The following is a 22,999-nucleotide window of genomic DNA, read 5'->3' as shown; positions in this document are numbered from 1 at the left end:
CATATGCATGGGAGAGGAGAGAAAGAGGGCAGAAATGGACGACTCGTGAAGGCGACGGCAGCAGAGGGTGGGTGGGAGCTTTTTTTGATTCATGCTGTGTCTCACATACATTTTTTTAGTGGGGGTGTGGTACGGATCACAAGACCAAATAGGAGGCCGGAGGGATCCCAATTTTTCATTTACTAATTTTCTCTTCCACCTCCTTAATACGTGTCCCGACAATTTAAAATTTATTCAGATAAGTGGGTTTTCATTAAAAAAAAAAAAAAAAAATTATTATTTATCTAAATTACTAATGATTTAGATCAATAATTATTATAAATGTTTATGCAAAGGATTCTCGTACGGTTCTCCTAGGCCCATCTTTTTTCGGGTCTTTGTTTGCTTTACTAGTTTTGGTATTTTCTTGCGTGGAAGACTCGTAGGGTTGACGGGGGACCCGGTGGAGTTAGGTGTGAGTATTGGGTGAGGGATCAGGGGTGACTTGTGAATGTAACCAGGGTCTTCTTTTTGACTCTTCAGCCATGATTTGCTGCTACTACACTTAGCTTCCACCTTTTTATGCTGCATGTTTTAGGCAAATCATCATACTTTAGCCTTCGTTACAGGCTCGTGAGTTGTGACCCTCCGACCCATCTCGTGATAAATGTACCAGACTTATGACAGACCTCGGATTCAGTCATAGGCACGCAATCTATAGCCAAAATCCAAGATTTTGAAATCTTGGGTGTGGAAAATATGAGGTCCTATCCTTTTTCACACGAATTACAAATTTGATACAAACTTAATATGAAATAAGTGGATTAAAATTTAAAGATTTAACTTTTTTAATTAAATGAATTGAATTAAGATTAACATATATAGTTTTAGATAACTCGAATCCGACACAACAATTTTTTACATGAGTCGTAAATCAATTTTCACCTTTTATGTCATGATAACACTTTTTCAAACAAAAAAACAAAACACATTGATAAAAATAACCAACTTATTTCATGCAGAGATGACAAATGAAATCATTTTCCATTGATGATTATTGAAATACTGATACAATGTCACTTTTATGCTAATGTTACATCTTGTTAACGAATGAGGATTAAAAGAATGCAAACTTGCCTCAACAGTTTTGAGTTACAAGCTTAAAAACTAAAAAGTTCTTGTGAACTTATCTAGTCCATGAGTTTGTATCTTTTCTCTTGGACACCTGTAACTCCCATTTGAATCTCTATTATAGTATGAAGCGGGACCTGAAAACCAGTATTTCAATTATATTAGGATGTTAAAAACCAGTAGACTAGTTCTATTAGGATGTATATCCAATACACCCAGCAAACACGATTAAATCAACTATTCTTACAAGCTCTGTTGATCTAAAGACTGATTTTCATTGCTATATTATCCCAATTATATAACAGTCATACAATGATCTACTAAATAACATTACTCATTCTTATGGCGTAGTTGAGGAGCAAGAAGGGAACATGAAGGGAGCATGCAACAAGAAATGTAAAGCATAGTCAACCACAAAAACAAACGCTGCAGGCCATATTACCTCAATGTGTGGGATTTCTTTCAGAGGCCTATCAGCAAAATAAGCATATAATGCTCTCAATACTGCCTGCAAGAATAAAGAAATAATGAAAGCTTAAATGGGATCATAACCACAACATCAGAATTTCATAAAAGCAAAAGTTCCATATGATGTATATAACCTGGTGAGATATCACAACAACAGGTGCCCGTTGTCGTTCAAGCTCAATAATTACAGGCTCAAGCCTGCATTAGTGGAGATGTTAATACTATTGAACAGGTCGGAAAACTATGTATTCAGAGACTTGAGAAAACTCATGAATCATTAGTACTACAAATTACATACCTTTGAATAACATCCAAATAAGACTCCCCACGAGGATACCGATACCTCAGCTTGTCCTTCTTACGTCCCCTGTTATTTTATAAAGACATAATTATAAAGGATAAATCTCACAGCAAATACAGCTTACTCATACCAACAAAATTTACAGAACAAACTATTATTTGGATAGATTTAGAAAAGTATACGCGTTCTTCATCTTTACCATTTAAAAAGAAAGGACAAAAAAAAAAAAAAACATACTCGTATTCCTCAGGCATGTTCTTCTTTATTTCTTCATATGTCATTCCATCACAAACTCCAGCATATATCTCATCGAGTGCACGCCATTGTATCTACCATATGTAAAAAATTACATTATATCCCATATAGGTAATTGTAGAAAAAATTCCTACATCTATCTATCACACCAAAATCAGCCGTAAGTATATGGCTTAAGATGGTGATAAGTCAAAGACATTCCGATGGATCAAAATAAACCTTAGGGAATCCGCCAATTGGAGTTGCAGTCAGAATTGTTCGCTGCAGAGTGCTTGTCCAAATCTAAACCACAAAAGTAAAATGAAATTAGCCATTAGATCCAAGAAGTTCAAGAATTGATAGCTCTAGAAGAGTTAAAAAAAAAAAAAAAAAAAAAAAGAAGGCCAAAGAACATATTCAAGTAGCGAGACTAGCTCTAGAAGAGTTTTACGCATGTAAACATTCAAACCCAAGACTAGATGGCCCAAATGCTGTGACCTAACTTTAAATACAGAGCCAAAACTATACAAACCTCTTTTAAAAACTACTTAATGTAAATAAAAAAATCATCCAGAGAATTATTTTCCAAACTCACGTTTGAAGGAGGCCAGGTCTGCCCCTAAACTATCATGTTATGCCCTTGAGAAATCAAGCGCGTAATAGAACAACAATTATCAATTTGTTTCTTAAGCCAATTTTTTTTTGTTTTAATTTATTTAAATGTTAACTAAATGCTATTCATATTCCTAACTTAATCAGCTGTTAGAAGTGAGGTATAAAAGTACCTATTTGTTTGCTGAGCAAAGGGGTAAGGTCCTTTACAGTTCTAGAAACAAGAATCAACTTACAAGCATTGCATCATAGTAAAATATACCAAAAAAATTAACTATCATGCATGTGGATGAATCTTACAGAAGCAGCCCTTTCTGATTTGAGTCGCTTTTCGACAAAGTTTGCAAGTTTTTTTGAATAAATTTCTCCACGATCACTGTACAAACAATTTGCAATATAGATGGGTAAGTGACACTCAAGATATAAAACTTTGTTGTTGAGGAAACAATATTCAGAAGGAAATTAAAATGCAAAACTTCAACAGCAGAGTGGATTAAAAAAAGCACATCTCCAGCATCAAAGAAAATGAAACCTAGATTTAGATGGACAGGGCTAACAGTTATGATGAGCAAAAAGCCAAAAACTAATCAGATGACAGAAGAAGATTGGTACAGACAAACAGAAGTTAAGATGATCATAATATAATTTAGAGTTAAATGAAACCTAACAAGTGGAATTACCATTGGCACATGTTGATCATTATTATAGTTATATACCTAATATTCACTTTAAACATCAAACAAGGAGTACATACAAGGACTTTCTAGTTTCTCAACCATCAGATGAACAACATGACCTTCCATTTTCTGATGCATTTATGAGTAACAGTTGGTATTTGCATTGATTGTCTTGACAACTAAATGTTTACGAAATTTAACAGTTTTTACTGGTGTGTTTTTTGTGAAAATCAATTATTGGCGTGCTTTTCTTAGAAGTCATTATTATTGCCAACAATTTATATATTTATTTTACACCACAGAAATCACCCAGCCTCAACCAATTACTAGCGCTCATGATTTTCACCCTATTTTTTGTCATACCTGCATTCTTTACGAATCTATGATCTTAAAATATTCTCAGGATCAAGGATAAAAGGCTAGATTTCAGTCCTTTGGAATTTTTGCTTGCAAAAATGGCCTTTTGGTCTATGAAGACGGATCTTAAGGAAACTCAAGTAGAGCCACAGGACTGCAACAAAATGAGCCAACGTCTTTATGGTGAACCTTGTTTTGTAGTAATCCATCGTCCAGTCCGGCTGTGTAAAATATCCTCAACAGACAGTATTAATGTTTTGGTAGAAAAAGTTTTTCAGATATGTTGCATCATCTTAGGAAACCACCCCCAAACTAGGTGGTTGAACCCTTCTAATGCTAGAAGTAGGACTTTTGTCCCCCTTTTATCACCCAAAAGTGATGTGTTTTTTAAAATCACCATTAGATTTGGGATGATCACTATTAGATTTTGATCCAATGGTGATTTTAAAATCATATCAACTTTGGGGGATAAAAAAGGAACAAAAGTCCTACTTCTAGCATTACTCACTAGCAATACCTCCAATCAATGGAAAAATGAGTGGGGAGATTCCAAATTCTACTGTCAGATTGCCAATATCAAACATCCTTGTAAACAATTTCCCACAAAGGAAACTTTTCTCAAAACCCGTTAGGTTTTAATGTTGGCTTATTTTGTGATCAAAACAATATTTTTAAGTTTATTTACACCCAAGTATTTTGGTCTTTTAATTTGGAGTTGGTCCTGCAACTGTGTCATCGAAGGTGTCCTAACGTGAATCTTCCAGTAGCACTCTAGAGAGCCTTGTCAGCACTAGCGTCAACTAGCCTTCCTGACATCTTTGTTATTTCACTACGGAGGCAAAAGAAACCCTAGAGGCCTTCTGACGGGACTATTTAGGCATCCTAACACCGCTACATGATCTGCATGGGTTCAAAGCTTTTCAACATGCAGATTAGGTTTTTCATCCTTGCACTTTATAAGGATCACTAGGCAAGATTAGAGCTTTGCTCAAGCCTTTTGATAGATAGTGCTTATTGTTATGAGCTTCCATTGTTTTTTTTGATACGTTATCCCGGTGGTTATGAGCTTCCATTGTTATATCTCTTGGAGTGCTTTGATCAAACCACACCCTTCACCATCAACAAACCATCAATCTATTCAGAGTTCCAATTAAGGAAGATCAAATAGAAGAATTATATAGAGGTTTTGGGAGAATTACTGTGGTAGCAAGCGAGTGGGTCACTTGTTCAGTACAATAGAATGTCATTTACAAAGGTTTTGTGAATATAAACTTATTGTAAACTTCTAATTCTTCTGTAGTGAGCTGATTTCCTAGATTTGGCTTTTTCAAAGTGTTTTACTTTTGAAGCGTTCTTCAAAGGGTTTCACTTCGACAATAAAAAGTGTGTTGATTGTATGAATGTTGTTCTTTCTTTTATGTGGTTTGATATATTGATTATTTGTGCTGCGTTGAATTTTTAAAATTGCCATTGTCGTTGCTCATTACATATTCACCCCCTCTAGGTGATTGCCTTGGGGTCCAGGCTTGTTTTTCAAAAACCGGCAGCCACACTACTGTTGTATGATCAATCCATTGTTTCTTGCATGTTTCACTTGGTTCTGAAATGCATTTCTAGTATTTATAGAAACTTTTGAAGAAACATTTTTATTTGTGAATTCAGCTACTAACAAAATATCACCAGTATAAACTGATGGAAATTAGAGATGCTATCAAAGTATGAGGGTTATTCAAGATAGATGATACAAATTCTAAAAGCAAGTGTTTTATTTCCCACGACAAGTGTGGAAATGCACTCATGAACTTTCAATTTCTTAGAAATAGCAACTAAACCAGTAAAATACTATCTTGATTGTTGTTAGAAAGATATACCTCAATTCAGTGTCACCCCCAATCCTGCCTCTGACATTATCCTTACTCTCCCCGTGTCGAGTAAGTAAAATTGGGCGAGGTGTGAGATGTGTGTTTACCTGCAACAGATATAATGAAAATACATGCCAAGAATATGAACATCAAATCAAGATAGTAACAGCAGAAAATGATCTCATTTTTAACAAAGATAACTCTATACCATAGTTACCAGATTCCCTATCCCCCCGGGAACCACATTTATCAAAAAAAAAAAAGGTTCTCTAAATTTGGCAATCCCAACTTCGAAGAGTAAACAACTGATTTCATCTTATAGATTAATGAAGGACGAAGGATATTTTATTTTCTATAGTTTTTTCCCTTTTTGAAAAAATAGAACATTTGACTTGATCTCATATGAAATAAGAATCTGATCTAATCATTAAAAAAAATTCCTTATTGAAAGAGTAGAATATTTGATTAATCTGATACCCAAAAAAGAAGTGTAATGATTTTTAATAGTTATTTTTTCCTTTTGAAAACCATAAATATTGGATTTGACTCATACTCAAATTAAAAATCTGAATGGAAATTTTTTTTTTTGTAATAATAAAATAATTCATCTGATCTCAAACCCAAAATAAAACACATAACCTAATTTTTAAAATTTTCTTTTGATGTTATGTAAATGCAAAGTGTAATGATGCTATTTTATCCTTGTCAAGACACAATATTTTGATTTTCTTTGTGTTTATATATGCTACATGAGTAATGCTAAAAATTACATTTTTATCTTACAATTATCCCACATGACGTGACAGTCCAAACCAACCATAAGACTAGTCCTTGTTAAAAAAGAAATAAATCTAAAGGTTAGTTGACACTGTCACATCAGAATTATAGGATAAAAATATGGTATACAGCATTTCCCACGTTACATATAGTTAAAATCCACAGATAATGTGTACATACATACATACCTACATACATATAGCATTCTAATGCATACTGCAAGCTTAAGTAGGGAACCAACTAAGTCTACCCCCACAATACTGCATACTAGGCACAAGAGCATACCACATTTCTCTACCCATACCACGAACCCAAATGTCGCATCTTCCAAATAACCTTATTCTAACTCAATCAAAACTAATAGTGATGTAAAAGTCACCCCTTATTTACAAGCTCAAATTAAGCCGAAGAAATCTGTTGGTAAGTATATATGGGGAACCTTTTATGAAGAAGTTTAGATATATCTTCATATAATGCAGTTCTCCTATTAATATCTTCACATGGTGCAGTTCACCTATTAACAATCATGGTTCACAGATATTACTTCTGCTATTAATACAATGTCCATATGTTAGGGTGGCTAGGACATTTTTTTCTCATAATATGATCTTATTCAAGCCAGGTTACTTATCCAAAAAATTATCTTGTTCAGGCCAAATGGTGATCACATATTGCAGATAAAACATGGAATATAGCATATAGACATGTGGTGTGCAATACATCCTAAAGCTATCTTTGACAAAATAGGCATGCCAACTGTTTACATAGTACAGCCACTAGGACATATATTCATTAAGAACTTGCAAAAATGATAATTCCTTGCACAACAGTTGTGAACCAAAATACCGGTCTCGCCATGTTAAAGATTCGCTCTATGTAGCCAAGCTAATCCATGGAACATTAACATCATAGTTTCAAATGCATTTATTTTGTGTATCCAACTTTACACGATATATATTGGCTGAGATTAGAGTTGGCTGTGCAGTTGACCAAATTGTGTCCTAAAGGACAAACAAGATGGAAAAAGATTCTAAAGATCACAAAGCCTTACAAAATCAGGAAGACATATGCTAGGACCGTATTTTTCACAGTACAACATACCAAGAAAAACACAATCCGCCCAGGAAGATAGCCACTGATATTGTTCACCTGAACAAATAAAAAAGGTCGTCAGCAAGTTGAAAATCATAGGACACCACTGTAGATTAATATATTAAGAAGACTAAATAGATGAAGGAACATCTAACCAAGGATTTTTGGGAAGAAAAAAAATAATGACAACTTACAACAAACAACAAACATTGTTAATGGACAAGAAATGGCCCATGCCACTCTCCTTACCTGGCAGGAACGCCAGTGTTATGAACTAAAGTACCATTTAATTGAATTTAAGTTAAAATAAAACAGAAAGTTATCAGGCACTGCTATCTTCAACAACATGAGGTAGTGAATGCATCAAATATGTTTGTGCTAAAGCAAATAATAAAAAACTAATACAACATCCAAAATTTTGTCAATAATAATCAAGCAATTTTCAACAGATAAACATAGTGCACAATTAAAAGAAAAAAGTACATTCAATAGGTTCACAACATTTTGAGGTAAGATCCTTCTTATTAACAAAGTCCGCAAGCTTACTTGTATTTGTCCACCGTTTCCACTGACCATATCAATCATTTTAATGTAAGATCCTTCTTCTACTGGCTCATAAACCTAGTAAGAGGAATGCAGTGTATATTTTAGCAAGATAATAAGCATTCCTGTAACCAAATCTCACCAAGACCAAATTGTAGAAGTGCGTTTGAGAGAATTACCTTTTCATAATTGTCTAATCGATTTTTGAAGTCCCGATATCCTGCCTCAAAATCTGGCCTGCAGGAGCACAGAAATTATTAGGCACACAACTTTCAATCAAGGTAAGAAGCAACTGGTTTCAGAGAGCAATCATACTCTTCCGCATAATCAGGACTTTGTTGAATTTTAAGACGTATATTTCTTTCAATAATGCGTTCATCATTGCAAAGTGTCTCCAAAAAAATAATCTGCATTAAAAAAATAAAAAAAATAAAAAAAACGTATCAATGGCCTAAACTATGTATATTACTTTTCATATATGGGATTCCTTAACTATACCCACAATGCTTGGATCATGGTACCTTGCATTTTCCTTCAGCCATTTTCATCAGCATATTCCTTCTTTTCCTGGTACTGTTTGTGGCATCAAATATCCCTACCTAAAACCAAATCAAGATTAATGAAAAAATGAACTAAATGGATGCCTCAGATATATCAAAAGAAAACATAAGAGAACTTACCTGGCCACCTTCTTGCATCCAAGATATCATGTCTTCCATAGCCAAGGCTGCTACCTAGTAGCATGTGATATATTAAAACTATTTTACAAAGAAGAGGGTTAATATGGTGTTAATATTACCAATTGTCCAAAATAAAAAACAGTATAAACAACCAAATATTGTCCCTCACTACCATATTCATGTGGTGAATTCATATCCAAAGATCACCTCATCAACATAAGCCAAACTGCTGAATCATGTAAACATTGTGTGAGGTCTCACGGTGTGTTTACTCCTTTTCCATCCTTCCTTGATTTATTTTTTTGCCATTCTTTTTGCTTCTTATAAATAATAATAATAATAATAACAAAAAAATTAAAGTGAATCATGACCTTTAGATTTCCAATCATTATATTCATGCAAAGTGCATGCTCAAATCACAGAGAAACTTTAAACAAACCAATCATTTAATCCAAGTAACCTCGTCGATCACAGAATTGGCATCACTCATTTAATGATCTGACAGATCAGTATTAATAAAGAAAACCAGACTTGTAAACTATAGAAAACAAATACATAATCACATGATATACTCAAAGCAATAAATCATTCTAGTGGATATTCACCTCATTACGTGCTTCCATGCCTTCGGGATTGTCAGCTCGGAAAAAATCTGCAGACTGCACCGAGATATTCTTCATCCATCAAGAATCATTCAAGAAAGTTGAGAAAACTAATGCAATCCTCTTCAGATTCAAAAAATGTTTTTAAAGAAACCATGGCCTGAAGACAAACTATGAAAACCCCAACATTTTAAACACACAACACTTTCTCCTGCAAATACTTGGGCTCCCTCTCTCCTAAACTACGAAAACCCAGACATTTCAAAGACATAGGACTTCCTCCTGCAAAAACTTTCATACCACTTCGTTTAAAAAGGCCCTAACAATTGTAGGCCACCACAGTTATATACCACTATTAAACCCAACTCCCTCTTGTTAGAAATCAATATATCCTAACATACATCACAACAGAGCCATTGCATCCCTAGGCCCAAGCCACAAGTCAGTCCGCTTTTCCCCTCCTCATTCCTCTACATATATTGCAAATTTATGCATTTTCCGATGTTTGGTGCAAAAAAAAAAAAAAAAAAAAGGAAAAGTCCACATAACCCCTCAAACTTCCACCCAATTGACAATGTCCTCTCCCCCAAAAAAAAATTTTCAATTGAGACAATGTTCCTCTGGTTAGCCATATTTTGGCCCCATCTCCCGTGGTATATTCCCCATCTGAGTCTGCATCACCATTGTTCTCTCCACGGAAAGCAAATCCACCAATAATAAGCGACAGCTCAGCCCCAGCTTCCACTTCTAGGCTTGCAGAGTCCAAACAACCTTCAATCCCTCCTTTAGGATCTCCATCAATTCTTCCTATATTACCTCCAATCCCATTTCATAAATCAATTGATCTGGCCATCAAAAAAAATGTGACAGTAAAGGCATGGACAACATTGCTCTTTGACTCTCCTCCATAGCTCCATTTCTAGGCTGCAAGACTGGCCCCCTTTCTGTGCTTGAGATGGCAGTAAAGGCTTGCATCCAACATGCAAAGAAGGCGCTGGCCATGGCTTCACAACTCCTTGTTGGAGCTAACAGTTCTCCTCACAAATGGTCAGGGGTGGCTCGGCCACCCCCCATTTGGCCAAAGGGGGTGGCTTGGTTTTTGTGTTTTTATTTTTTTCTATTTTTAATTTTTAGTTTTAATTTTTATTTTTTTAAAAAAAAAAAATTATTTATAGAGGTACTTTTTGTCTTATTGAAAAAAATTTAGGGCCATTTTTGTCTTCTATTTTTTTTTTTTCTATTTTTTTGCCTGGGGAGACATTGACTATTCATGGTGGTTTGTGGGGAACATTGTCCCAATTGAAAGGTTTGGAAAGGATATTGTCAATTGGGTAGTAGTTTGAGGAGTTTATGTGAACTTTTTCAAAGAATAAAAAAAAATAGTCAATGGTTTAGGGCAAAAATAGGCTCAATCCATCTTCCACCCACTCATTTTAGTGCCAAAGTGAGTGTATTTTTCATGAAAATTTACTGGGCAATTATTTATAAAAAAAACATTTATAAAAGCAGGTGGTTTTATATATGTAGACGTGTGTGTGCGCGTGTTTAAATAAATTAACAAAACACCAAATCTTTTCCCATAAGCATTTATACTTGATTTTTTATTTAATTTTTTATTGTACTTTTTATTATTTTCTTCATAAGAAATCAATCTATGCAATCAGTAGATTGATCTTCTAGTTTCTTATGTTATATCTTATAGTGAATAAAAACTATTAATTACATAAGATTATAAAAAAATATTACAGATTTTCAATACGAACCAAACAACCAAAAATGTTTTCAGGATCACTTCCGAAGTGTCAACCAAACACCAGGAAATTAGTAGTCCTCGCAGAAAGTATTTTTAGCTGAAAACATTTTCCATCAGAAAATGCTTTACGTCGAAACAAACATAGCCAAAATTGTAGCAAATTCTTGTTTCTTTAATAAGATTGAATATTTAGAAATAGAGCGAAGCAGGTAAGTGCAGAAACTGGCTATTGTTTATTAACACTATGAGATTAACTATCCAAATGAGTTTTTCACACCACTATTAAACCTCTACAGATTATAATCAATTTTGTAGCCAAAAATCTGCCTGAAATTAATCATATCCAACTTTAGGCAACTTAGAAGAATGGAAAGAGAAATCTTATGTCAATGAATGAGATATCTAAGCGGGAAACAGGAAAGAGATATACCTGATTTGACCCATGCTTCAGCCGCCGATACTGTTGCAACCAAAAAAAAAAAAAAAAATCAGAATAACCTTCATCTTCAAATTTTTCCCCATTAACTAGAAGTCTGACGGGTAAAAGGAGTATTCATGGTAAGAAAATAAATGACCTTCCCAACATTGAAATGCTTGGTATCATGACCCAACCAACGAAGATATCTGGTAAGTTTAGCTGCAGTGAAAGTCTTTCCTCGAGCTGGCAAACCAACCTAAAGAACAAGCAAGTACTTAGAATAATTCATTCTCAACAGTAGTCCTGAATTAATTTTATGAAGCAAATGGGGAACTAATGATGTTGGTAATTATTGCCAACACCCAATTTCCAGTCTATTAATGGTCAAGCTTTAAATTCCAATCTCGTGAAGTTTACACCTGGGAGAACAGTGATTAAACTTATTAGCAGTTCTGATAAACGGTCATGCAGAGAAATACCAAGACAATAGCCAAATGTCGATCCTCCTTTGGTCCAAGCATCTGATCAGCTACAGCTGCAGCTGCAACAGCTCCAGCAGCCGCCGGAATTGAATTCTAACAATTAAAAAGAAGATACATGATCATCTAATAAAATAACACCACCGAAGAAATTAATTAAATTGCACAATCTTCAGTTATTAGAGAAAATGTACTTTTAACAAACCTTTGTTTCTGTGTCCAGTCTGAGATCAACAGTGAAAGTACTTGCACTAGCTGATTTAACTAGCCTAGGAGATCCAACACCCCTATCCACAAGAAGACCCCTGTGACTATCTTGCTTTTGCAAAGGCGAAAATGTCCCAACTGACTTCGATTCAACCATTCCAGGACCTGAATACACCCGGGATGAATCAGGGACAATTACCTCCATCTCCTATGTAAACAATTAACATAAAACATTAGATCCAGAAAAATATAGCATTTTACAGAAGAAAAAGATAAATTCTGGAGGCACGCACAACTCAAACAAACATATCAAAGTTCAGTGTCCTATCTAACATCTTAAACAACAATATCACACTGTTCTGAATCAGCTAGCACGCCACAAAAAAAAATGCTACCTGTTGCATACAGTAACTTCCATTTCATAATGGACCAAAGAACACCTGAATGTTGACTGTCCTATCCTCATGCTGATATAGCTTACTATTTCTCCAAAGGTCATAGTAAAGTACAATTTACATATTTGCAAGATGGGTTACCAAGAAAAACCTTTATAGTTGCAGGTCGATCAACAGAAACACCGGCATCCTTAAAGGAATATGAAACACTCCCTGGGCCATCCATGCTGGCAAAAACCCCAGCATGACCTAATGACCTTGGGGTCTCTGTGTTGTTAGCTGCATAAACAAAACCTGAATTGGTTGATGGAGCTGGAACAACATAATGTTCAAGATCAAGCTCCAAACTAGTTGAAGAGTTATCCTGCACAGAAAATGGAACAAATTTTTTTTACTTGGGCTATATAAGACATTTCAAAATAAATGTCATAAGCTAACGTTTCCAGCAAGAAAGGCCTCACTGGAAGCAACTAAACTTCAAAACCAATCAGCTTAACCTCAACATTAAGCCACCTTGAATATAATTAAGAGACATATATGGCTTCTGAATTTGGGTCAAGGAAGAAAATTAAAAATTATAACAGCACTACATAAAATAATCTGTTGGAAAAAGAACAAGTTCTTATTTCAATTCTATGATTGTAGTTCAACTGAGTTTGTTGCTCATTGAATAAGAACATGTCTCAAATTTATTTTCCATCAGAATACCTCTTCAACAAAATAGAAGCCAAAGCATTGAAAGTTAAACTGTACCTCGGCACCCATCTCCGGCAATGAATTAATAGTGACATCAGGAATACCACGAACAGCTGAAGGCCGAAGGTTCTCCTGATAAGCCCTCCAACTAGCCGCGAGATCAAACGGCGAAACCCTGTCGGCGTGAATGAACACCCGATACTCAAGAACCTCATCTGCATTAAGCCTAAATATAGCCAGCCTTGCATCCCCTTGCAAGGTTCCCCCAGTGAGAAGTCGATTTGGACCCTCCTCGACTATGCAAGGTGCATTATTGTACCTAGGCTTCAAAAGGAACTTGAAGTCCAAAGTTTCTACACCCAAAACAAAACAACCCCTAAAAATTTATCACATAATTTTTTGTTGTGATATTTGAAATCTTAACATCGACTTTCTTCTTTTAGGAAAAAAAAAAAGAATCTTTCTGTTCTATGAAACTTAAACAACAATCAAAACAATAAAGATTATGTTAATCAAATAGCCATTGCATGAGGGTTGTTTGCTGGTGTATTGAGTATTCTGTGCTTCCAAGAGCAATAAAAATACTGAAAAAATGCTTTAAGCAGCTGGTGCAGTCAAAAATTACTGCTTAATTGTCCACGGTGATATCTGGAAATTGAAATAACCGGATTCCTTTTCTATTTTCACCGTTTGAAACCTAATTTTCAATAGATAGAAAACAAAGCTAGTTTTCTTGATTGAGTAAAATTCTCTTTTTCAAACTAAAACAACAATTAAACAAAAAAAAATTATGTAACTCATCAATTAGCATACTAATAAGCGTGTGTTTACTGGTTTACTGAGCACACGTTAACGCTTTCTATGCTTTTCCAAAAGCAGTAAAAGTACCTTCAAAAAATGCTCTAAGCAGTTGGTGCAATTGAAGCGACAAAATCAACACAATTACCGTGATTAGGAGGAACAACAAAGCTCAATTCCCACATAGACGCCGATTCCCGTTCCATCGGAAGCTAAAACAAGGCCCCAATTAAAACAAAAAAAAAAAAAAAAAAACATCAAAAACCAATACAACATAACCGAGAGAACACAGAGAGAATGAGTGTTATAGAGAGAGAGAGAGGAAATTGATTACGGCTTTAGAGGAGTCCCAAGAGCCGACGAGAGGGACGGAGCCATAGACATGGGGAATGATGTCGCCCTTGCGCTTGTAGTTCTCCATCTTCAGCGACAAGTAGAGCTGCCCGCCCGCTTGGTCCAGGCTCTCCTCTCGCTCCTCCTCGCCTCCATGCGAGCCGTCCTCTCTACTCTTCGACACACCCGTCCCCATTGCTCTTGTTTTCGATTGCTCTCCCCTATGCTTTAAGCAAAGGGACTGAATGAGATAAATGTATTCTGAGTTCGTTTGTTTCTTTTGGTATTGGATAGGGGCGGAGAGAGAGAGAGAGAGAGAGATGGAGACGAAAACAGAGAGAATAAGTTAATAACGATAAAAAAAATTAAAAAAAAAAAAAAATTGAGAGATTTTTATATTATTTGTTGGCCAATATTACTTATTCCCCAAGTTTTTTTTTTTTTCGAAATTAATTATATATTAATTAATCATTTAAACCCACCAAATATTTTTTATAAACAAATTTACAATATTTTGACAATACATTTGGTTAAATCTTACAAAATATGGGCTAGCTCACTATTTAAACAAATTTATAATTTCCTTTAAAAAAATATATATTAGAGTGTTTGTGTGGTTATCCTTAGCGGAGGAAAGGGATGGCTCCACCAAGATAGGGGTGCTTCGCCATCCCTTTCCTCCATCGAGGGTGGTCACAGGTCACACAGTCATTTTTTTTGTTTTTTGTTTTTTAAAGTTTATAAATAATTAGTCAATTTTACACTTATTTGTATTTTTTAAAAATAAATAGGTGCACTCCACAATTAAAAAACATTTTTCTCAAATCTCACAATAAATCACTTTCAAGATACTTGTATAACATTTTATGTCACATCATAACATTTTTTCTAACAGACGATAGCAACTCCACTCCCATTTTGTAGGAAAATATAATGATCAATCTTTTGTTGCATCATTACTATTAATCATTTATTTAAAGGAAGCATTCACTTTTCTCTTCATTTTTGCTATTAAAAAAATCTATTTTGACTTTCTTAATTTTCAAAGCAACTACATCACACTTACTATATTTTTATTATTTCATTTAAATATTACTTTTCAACAACTTCTTTATTCTTTATTATTTTCATTGAAAGAATAAATAACAATATAATCAATTTTGTTAATTTTGTTACATTTAGTGAGTGTACATTGCTCACCAAGCTCACCATTTCTTTTTCTTGGGGTTAAAATAGCTAGTTATATGTTGGTGATTTTTCATCCAAATTTACATCATGTTTATTTATAATCAAAGCAACATTAATAGCTACTATCATGCATTAGCCAAAGGCAATAAATTTGGACGGTTACACCAATAAAGTAGAGTCACCTTCAATATATGAGCTATGGGTTGAGAATTCAATCATTGACTTTCTACCTAATAAATATAAGTAGAGTTTTTAAGAGGTAGTTCAATCAGTTTAGAATCACGCCTCATGAAGTGGAGATAACTAATTCGAATCTCTCTTCCCATTTTCCTCCTCCTCTTATGCAAATTGTCAAAAAATAATAATAATAATAAAGCAAACGCTTTCGATGAAACCACCATTGTCGTTGCCGTTGAGGAGTCTTGAGACCTCTTCTTGGAGTTCCATACTCGCAAATCACTACCAAATTATCCGTCAAAGCACAATCAACATTAAAATAAATATATATTTATTTCTCGGTCGTGGTATATAATTCCAATGTTGAGTAATGGTATATTATTAATTCGAGAAATGCTATAATCTAATAAAAACTCAATATTTTACCCATAAAAATCTATGTAGTAAGATGTCACATCATCTTTTAATTTTAATAAAAAATGACAAAACAAAAATAAAATAATGTGGCATCTTGCCACCTGAATTTTTATAGACAAAATATGAACTTTTTATTATATTCTACCATTTTTCTATTAATTCATATCCATGTCATCTTTGTTAAAACATTGTTTTAAATAATTAAGTTTTTTTTTTTTTTTAATTATAAATTTTTAATAAATAATAATTTAATATATCATCCGAAGAGATCCTCAGTCAAGAATCACTAGATTGCATCCCATAAAAGTGGAAGTTAATAATTTCATAAACCAATTATTAATAATATGGTCGAAATCACATGTATATCAAGTAATTAAATCTATTAGATTTATAAAAATGATTTATTGAGAATCTTATATTCATAAATCTTACATTAAAATTTATGGACCAAATCCAAATTGAGATCTACGTCAATATCCAGAATAACATTTCTGATTCGCTGTTGATGTTATAGCTCTTGGCCTTTTCAATTCTCTTGTGAATAAGTCCGCATACGCCTCATCTAGTGAACACGTGGGATTCTCTATTCGATTTTGTCATTGCCCTGACACGTGTCGTGCGTTGGTGATGAGTTGCCCATTCGACCGTTGGTTTCGCTGCTACGACAGGGATAGGGTTGGGTGCTGAGGATAACCTACTTTTTTCCAACTAAACGAATCGTGGCATGCATACCTGTCATTGTCCGCCACGTCTTATTATTGTGATATTCATCCCCCCAAAAAAAAAACTATATAATTTTTTAATTTGGTTAATATATTAGGCCAAAGTTTTTCTCCAAACTAGGTCGGAGGAATTTTCTTTAACTTAATCTATAAAATTGACATGTGTCCCTTCTGCCCTAAAAAAATGTTCGGGGTGACTCGACCACTTTCATTAGTTTTATAGTGGTGTGTATTTTTCTTCTCAATTTCATGACAGATAAAAATTATTTTATTGTATTTAATAGTGTACATAATATTAAGAGATAAATGCAAAATTAGTCTATGTGATTGGCCTAAATTAGAAATCACTTCATACGATATAAAAAACAATTTATAGGTCATCAGAGTAGTTAAAATAACAGTTTACTCACTGAAATCAATTTTCATCAAGTAATTTAATAGAATCCGTAACTTTGTCACGTCATACCCAATAAAAACACGACACATATTATTAATAATTTATGACTTTAAAAAATGACAACTAGTATTTTTTACATCATTTTAGGACACCGGCTAAGATTATACACCAGTCCTCACTACAAGTCATATTGCTTCAGTAAATTAACATAATCTTTTCTATCCCTAAAATTTTACTTTATGCGCAACCCTCCCTCATTTCCATTTTTCTCGCCACGATTTGCAACCCTCTCTCATTTTCATTTTTTTCGCCACGATTTGGGAGCATTTTGTGAGAATTTGAGAGTCACATCTTCTAACCATTGAAAAATAAATAAAAAACAACATTCAAGTTAATAAATTGTGACAAAGTTTTATTTCAAATTAAGTTGAAGAAAATTTTGTTACTCTTTTTATTAAACTGACATTTATTTTTAGAGCATGAAAATCGATTTTAGAGAGTAAACTGTTGTTTTGGCCTACCCTAAGTACCTACAAATTATTTTTTATACCACAATAAATGATTTGTAATTTAGGCTAACTACATGGATCTATAAATTATTTTTTATACGACATTAAATGATTTGTAATTTAGGTTAACCACACGCGCTAATTTTGCATTTATCCCTAATATTAAGCTATTTAAAAAATTTAAATGTCATGAAATATGACTGTTAGATCTGTGAAAACTTTTAATAATTTTCTTTAAATTAAAACTGTAGTGGAACCAAAAAAAAAAAAAAAAATAAAAAAATCGGAGATCCTTATGGGCTCGTTGACCAAGATGGCCACGCTTGGGTTTAAAAGCCATTGAAGCCCCGTATTCACGTGGATCCCCTTCAATTGCGCTCCGTTTTCGTACCCGGCCCAGTTAAATGGTAGGGTTTGCATATAAATACCGTAAAGCCACCATCAGTTCATTTGAGTACACAGCCTTCGTTTTCCTCGGCTGCGCAGAGTTTTCGAGCCGTTCGAAGGAATTTTGGGTTTCTCTCTCACTTTGCCACCATGCGAGCCAAGGTACGGAAACAAATCAACAGTTAGACTCTCTTTGTTGGTTAAAATGATTTTCACAGCGCTTGATTACAATGAAAATTCTACCATTTTTTGCAGTGGAAGAAGAAGAGGATGAGGAGGCTGAAGAGGAAGCGACGAAAGATGAGGCAGAGATCCAAGTAGAAGCAGAGCTGCGCTGGGCTCGATCGAGCTCGCACGACGTCGTTTCTGGGTCTTACTGGGTTTTGGCTGGCGTCTTTGTTTTGTTACTTAGCTCGTTTAGGTCCGCTTTTGAACCATTTGCTAGCGGCTTAGTGATTTGACTCTCTTGAGCATTTAATTTTGTTTTTTATGAGATGGGTTATGTGAATCTACTGAATTTGTTTATCTAATCTATTATATTTGGTTTTGATATTGTTTTTTCTGTGAATGCGATGGTTGAATATCTGATTGTATGAATGCGATGGTTGAATATCTGATTGTATGAATGCGATGGTTGAATATCTGATTGTATGAATGCGATAGTCTTATATTGATGCAGCTGGGTGTTTCTATTATGGGCATGAACTGGAAAAAGAATAAGAATACAGAAAGCCGATGTACGCTATGTTCTTAGTGCAATATGCGCAAGGCTTCTAATTTGATGGTTTTGATTAGGGTTTGAAATGGTTTCATTATGTTCTCTGCTATAATTTTGGTATATCTAATTGCTACAACCCGTATTGCAGTGAGCAGTTGGGCTGTACTACTTTGTATCTTAAGGTTAGGATCTAAGTAGACTTGGATTGGCTAGGATAGGTTTTCATGGTTAGTCTCCAAACACTCCTGATGTTTTTGTTTGTTCGAAGGGTTTTGCTTTCCCATGCCAAAAGGAAAATAAAAAGTGATTTGCTATGTGTAAGAATGTTGAATGGTATTGAGCTTTGCATTATGGTTTGTCCATGGAACAAAGTGTCCAAATTGGGTTGGAGGAATTTTCTCGTACCCAATCTATTAAGCTTGTGATTCTCACATGTACACCCGGAAACTGACACTTAGGAGTAGAGTTTAGAGAAAAACTTTGTTCCTATCGAACCATGTAGGACACATTGAGCTTGCATGTGTATATATGATTGACTCTTAGTTTCTTTTTCTTGCACAATTCTCTTGGCAGCCAAAGAAGGAACGACCCTTGTTTGTTTGAGTCATTAGTATAGATCTCTTCTAAAATGGATGCTAATAGCTGCGCAGGCATAATAAATGCACTATACAGTTAGGAAGTATTGGGTTCACACTCAAGTTCATACTCAATGAAACTTACCTTTTTAGAAAATATATTCAAAAATATGCAAACAATGAACTATTTATGTAAGTTCTGAGGACACTTCACATGTTGGTGCACTGTAACCACACAACTTCTCAATGTCCATATTCTAACATGTCCAAGGTGTTTAGAGACAACGCAATCAATTTTCGGTACCCAAGCCAACTTTCTTTAGCTTTTCAAATGCTTGTATGGTCTCTGCATCAAAGCCGCCTGCAAACTGAATTTTCTGGTGGTTAGTATGACAGATATTAGAATGTAGTTTTAATTTTTTGGTGTTCATTTTACCTGGTGTACTCGATATGCATATCTAACTCCTTGAAGCATAAGATTCTCTTCGCATGAGCATTCATCAGACTGCAGTTCTTTTGTAATCCTTTTCATGTATTCCTTTGCTAGCCTCAGTGAACTTAATTTCATCTGCCAAAAATATAAAAATTAAGATTTGTTGAAAATGGAGAGTAGTTGTTTCTCAGACAATATGGGAACTCATTGGCTGATTTCGGAAGTTATGTAGATTATTGAAATGAAGATGGATACATCTTCATGGCTGCTTTGCACGAATTTCTGTCACAGATTCGATAAGTTTTTTGAGCGATAAATGTCAAGAAGGGCTACTATTGTTTCCTATTTATAGTATGGATGGACCATTTAAAGTAGAGCTAGCATTTTTTGATAAGATGTGCAAATTCAATACGAAATTAGCGGGTTAGGGTTGAGTGCTTTACTCCTTTAATCAAAGGACTCGGGTTATGGTTGATGTATATAGTTTTATACTCATGTATCAACATGACCAAAATTCGAAATGTTGAGGGTTGATAATTTTTTATATGATTTGTGAATTCAATACAGTTAGCATATTAGAGTTTAAGAGTTTGACCCGTTTAATTAAATGGGTTGAGTTAGCATATTAGAGTTAGTTTTATCATATTATAGTATTATGTTCATGTCTTAACATGATCTGAAACTGAAACTCGAACATGATTGTTACTCTTGATCTAAGGTTTGTAGAAGAAGTTTTGAAAAAGGTACCGATTTAAATAGCAATTTGGGTGTGCTTGTCAAATTGGTAAGCCATTGTTATATCTTGAATCTTAGGTTTTGAAGTAAAGATCAGCTATGTGCTTCCTACCTTACCAACTAGGCCTGTGTCCAGCATCCATTCCCAAGGGATCTGGAGATCTCTGTACCTCTTGCTTGTGCTTTCCCTCATCCTCTCTACATTGTCAATGCTCTGCTCCAACCTGTAAATTGGAATATGGGAGATCATGTAATTTAATCTATAGTCTAGAATGAAAGTATCGAGTTCTTATATAATATTTTATACATGCTCGCCTGTCTTGCAATGCTTGAATTCTTCTTAGAGCCTGGGTTAAAGGCTCTTTGGGGTTGTCTTCAAAACTTGAAACTTCAGACTCAAGGCTCTTTAGATCTCGGTAGGAGAAAGAAGCTTCCCGCAGTGCATCTGCTTTTCGTTCTGGCCATTGTGGGAAATGCTTCAGCACTGCTCTTTCATCAACCAATGAAGATAATTCCCCATCTAGCCATTTCACAAATGCCTCCACTTCTGCAATATCTTTATAGGCTGCAGACTCTACCTCTTTGATCAAGAACTTGATGAATTCTCCCCGTCTATCGACATCTGATTTTATCTGTCCATGAATTTACAGAGTATCAGCAATGGGTTTTTCTTTTCAGATAACTAAATATGAAGAAGAGTAGGCTGCAACTATACTTACAGCTGAAAGATATGCCGAGCGGTTTTCAATTTCTCCAATCATGTTCTTCGTAAATGCAACTCCTGGAGTTCCTGCAGAATTGCTTCTGTTCTCCTTGTGGGCATCTCTCCTAGTTAGCGAACGGTACAACTCCATCACCTCCGGCACACGGCGCACCGCTCTTGTCCCAACTAGCGATTTCGATGGTGGCGGCGGCGGCGGCGGTGCTGGTGCTGGTGGAGCTTTACTTCCTTTCACTTCTTTGGGCAAAGAGGGGGGAGTGACTGAATTAGGCCTTGGTGGTGGGTTCGGTACCTTCATTGGTTTTTCCATGGTTGATTCTGGGATATCTGCTCTGGTTACTCCTGGAGATGCATCTGTATAGCTGCTATCCATGGAGAGCTGAAACTTTTTCCAGAGCATCGTCTTCCTCTCATTGTTGTGTGCTCTGAGGGAGCTTATTTGCCCTTTTAGACGGCTTACTTCCTGCTTTAGCTCCTGGTTTTCCTTCTCCAATGAATCCATCTTTGCCAGAGAGACTCCGAGCTCTTTCTTGAGCAGCTGGATCTCTGAATCATCTTCCTCTTCTGTCATTCTCTCGTGCTCTGCTTTCATTGAATGACACAACAAAGCACAGGAGTCACCACCGAAAGGTTAGATCGATCTTTTCCCCTTTATATATATGATTTTGCTTTTGAACTAAGGTTGTCATGTTTACCTAAGCCCCAGGAGTGATGTTCAAGAAAATGCCCCTGGATACTCTAGCAATGGCGCTTTGGGGCATACAGTGTACACTAGTCTAGGCAAGGATGCTTTCGACATTTTCGAATTTTGGTCGGTTGAACATGGAGATTCATTGTAGGTGAGAGATTACTTTGGATTGCTAGCATGTGATTATTTCTTTAGGAAATCAAGTTAGGTAGAACATTAAATTCTCTTTGTAATTGACCAAAACAATTTTTTTTTTTTTTTTTTTTTTTTTTCAGCGGTGTTAAGGTACTACAACAGTTGTATTTTAAGTTTCTTACAAACTAAAGTAATAGTCTCCGTACGTTATCTTCTAAATAATCAAATTTATTAGTCAAATTTTGTTTTTTTTTTTGTTTTTTTTGTTTTTTTTTTTTTCCAGAAAATGTTAGCCAGGCTTATTCTATTCCTTGACGTAACAGTGCAATGTGGCACCTACGTCAACCCTCCAAAAAATTTACGATACTCATGTAGACTACCACGTGAGTTTGCAAAAGAATTATAGTAAAAAGTGTAGTATTCTAAGAATTTTCCTTTGTTATTAAAAAAATTATGTGTTTTGTTGGCTCTTGAAGTATTTGAGCCTACTTACTTCATATTTTAGACGTAGTATTTGAAAGATGGCCAGAATGGCAAATGAAATATGACTGATTGCAATCTTCCAACTTCCCTTGTATGAAACTCTCAATTCCTCGTGGTCCAGGTGTCAATCGTGGTATGGGACGTTGAAATCTTTAGGTCAAACTAGTTTTTATTTCTAACATCGCAAGGCCAACTATGGGAATCGATGCATTTGCTATTCTTTGCGTGTGAAGCAATGGAAAAAAACATGAAAAGGGGACTGGGAAATGAGTTATATTGAAGGATGCTGACTGTGAAAAGTAAAAGAAAAAGAAAAAGAA

At 34.9% G+C, this 22,999-nt stretch overlaps 2 protein-coding genes and 1 long non-coding RNA gene across 4 annotated transcripts; 1 reads left to right on the top strand and 2 right to left on the bottom strand.

The window, feature by feature from the left end:
- Window positions 1–1,004: 1,004 nt before the first annotated feature.
- Window positions 1,005–14,707, bottom strand: F2KP (fructose-2,6-bisphosphatase). Its single transcript, XM_059573560.2, has 23 exons — window positions 14,396–14,707; window positions 14,210–14,273; window positions 13,321–13,616; window positions 12,719–12,931; window positions 12,171–12,380; window positions 11,966–12,061; window positions 11,644–11,742; window positions 11,499–11,528; window positions 9,319–9,372; window positions 8,714–8,767; window positions 8,555–8,632; window positions 8,349–8,440; window positions 8,213–8,270; window positions 8,037–8,111; window positions 7,500–7,547; window positions 5,631–5,728; window positions 3,026–3,101; window positions 2,354–2,416; window positions 2,117–2,208; window positions 1,877–1,945; window positions 1,713–1,776; window positions 1,553–1,618; window positions 1,005–1,247 (listed from the first exon to the last, which is right to left on the bottom strand). Exons 1-23 carry the CDS (start codon window positions 14,588–14,590, stop codon window positions 1,170–1,172), a joined length of 2,268 nt encoding a protein of 755 aa, XP_059429543.1. The 5' UTR covers window positions 14,591–14,707; the 3' UTR covers window positions 1,005–1,169.
- Window positions 14,708–18,193: 3,486 nt separating this feature from the next.
- On the top strand, window positions 18,194–18,745 carry LOC132164459 (uncharacterized). The gene is made up of 2 exons (XR_015913021.1): window positions 18,194–18,353; window positions 18,447–18,745. It is a non-coding gene; the product is annotated as an uncharacterized LOC132164459 (long non-coding RNA).
- An 874-nt stretch (window positions 18,746–19,619) lies between these two features.
- LOC132164080 (CHUP1-like protein) lies at window positions 19,620–22,317 on the bottom strand. 2 transcript variants are annotated; one of them, XM_059574496.2, is made up of 5 exons: window positions 21,372–22,317; window positions 20,968–21,284; window positions 20,765–20,876; window positions 19,921–20,052; window positions 19,620–19,852 (listed from the first exon to the last, which is right to left on the bottom strand). In XM_059574496.2, the coding sequence occupies exons 1-5, from the start codon at window positions 21,963–21,965 to the stop codon at window positions 19,775–19,777; spliced, it is 1,233 nt and encodes a 410-aa protein (XP_059430479.2). In that variant the 5' UTR covers window positions 21,966–22,317; the 3' UTR covers window positions 19,620–19,774. The 2 variants fall into 2 exon arrangements, with proteins under 2 accessions (XP_059430479.2, XP_088375317.1); XM_088519191.1 differs by having other exon boundaries at window positions 19,620–19,845.
- Window positions 22,318–22,999: the final 682 nt, after the last annotated feature.

This window comes from Corylus avellana, chromosome 8, assembly GCF_965113065.1.
Source record: "Corylus avellana chromosome 8, dhCorAvel1.hap1.2, whole genome shotgun sequence".
Classification (NCBI taxonomy): Eukaryota; Viridiplantae; Streptophyta; class Magnoliopsida; order Fagales; family Betulaceae; genus Corylus; species Corylus avellana.
The sequence above is the reverse complement of the archived record's forward strand: the minus strand, read 5'-3'. Positions and strand labels throughout refer to the sequence as shown.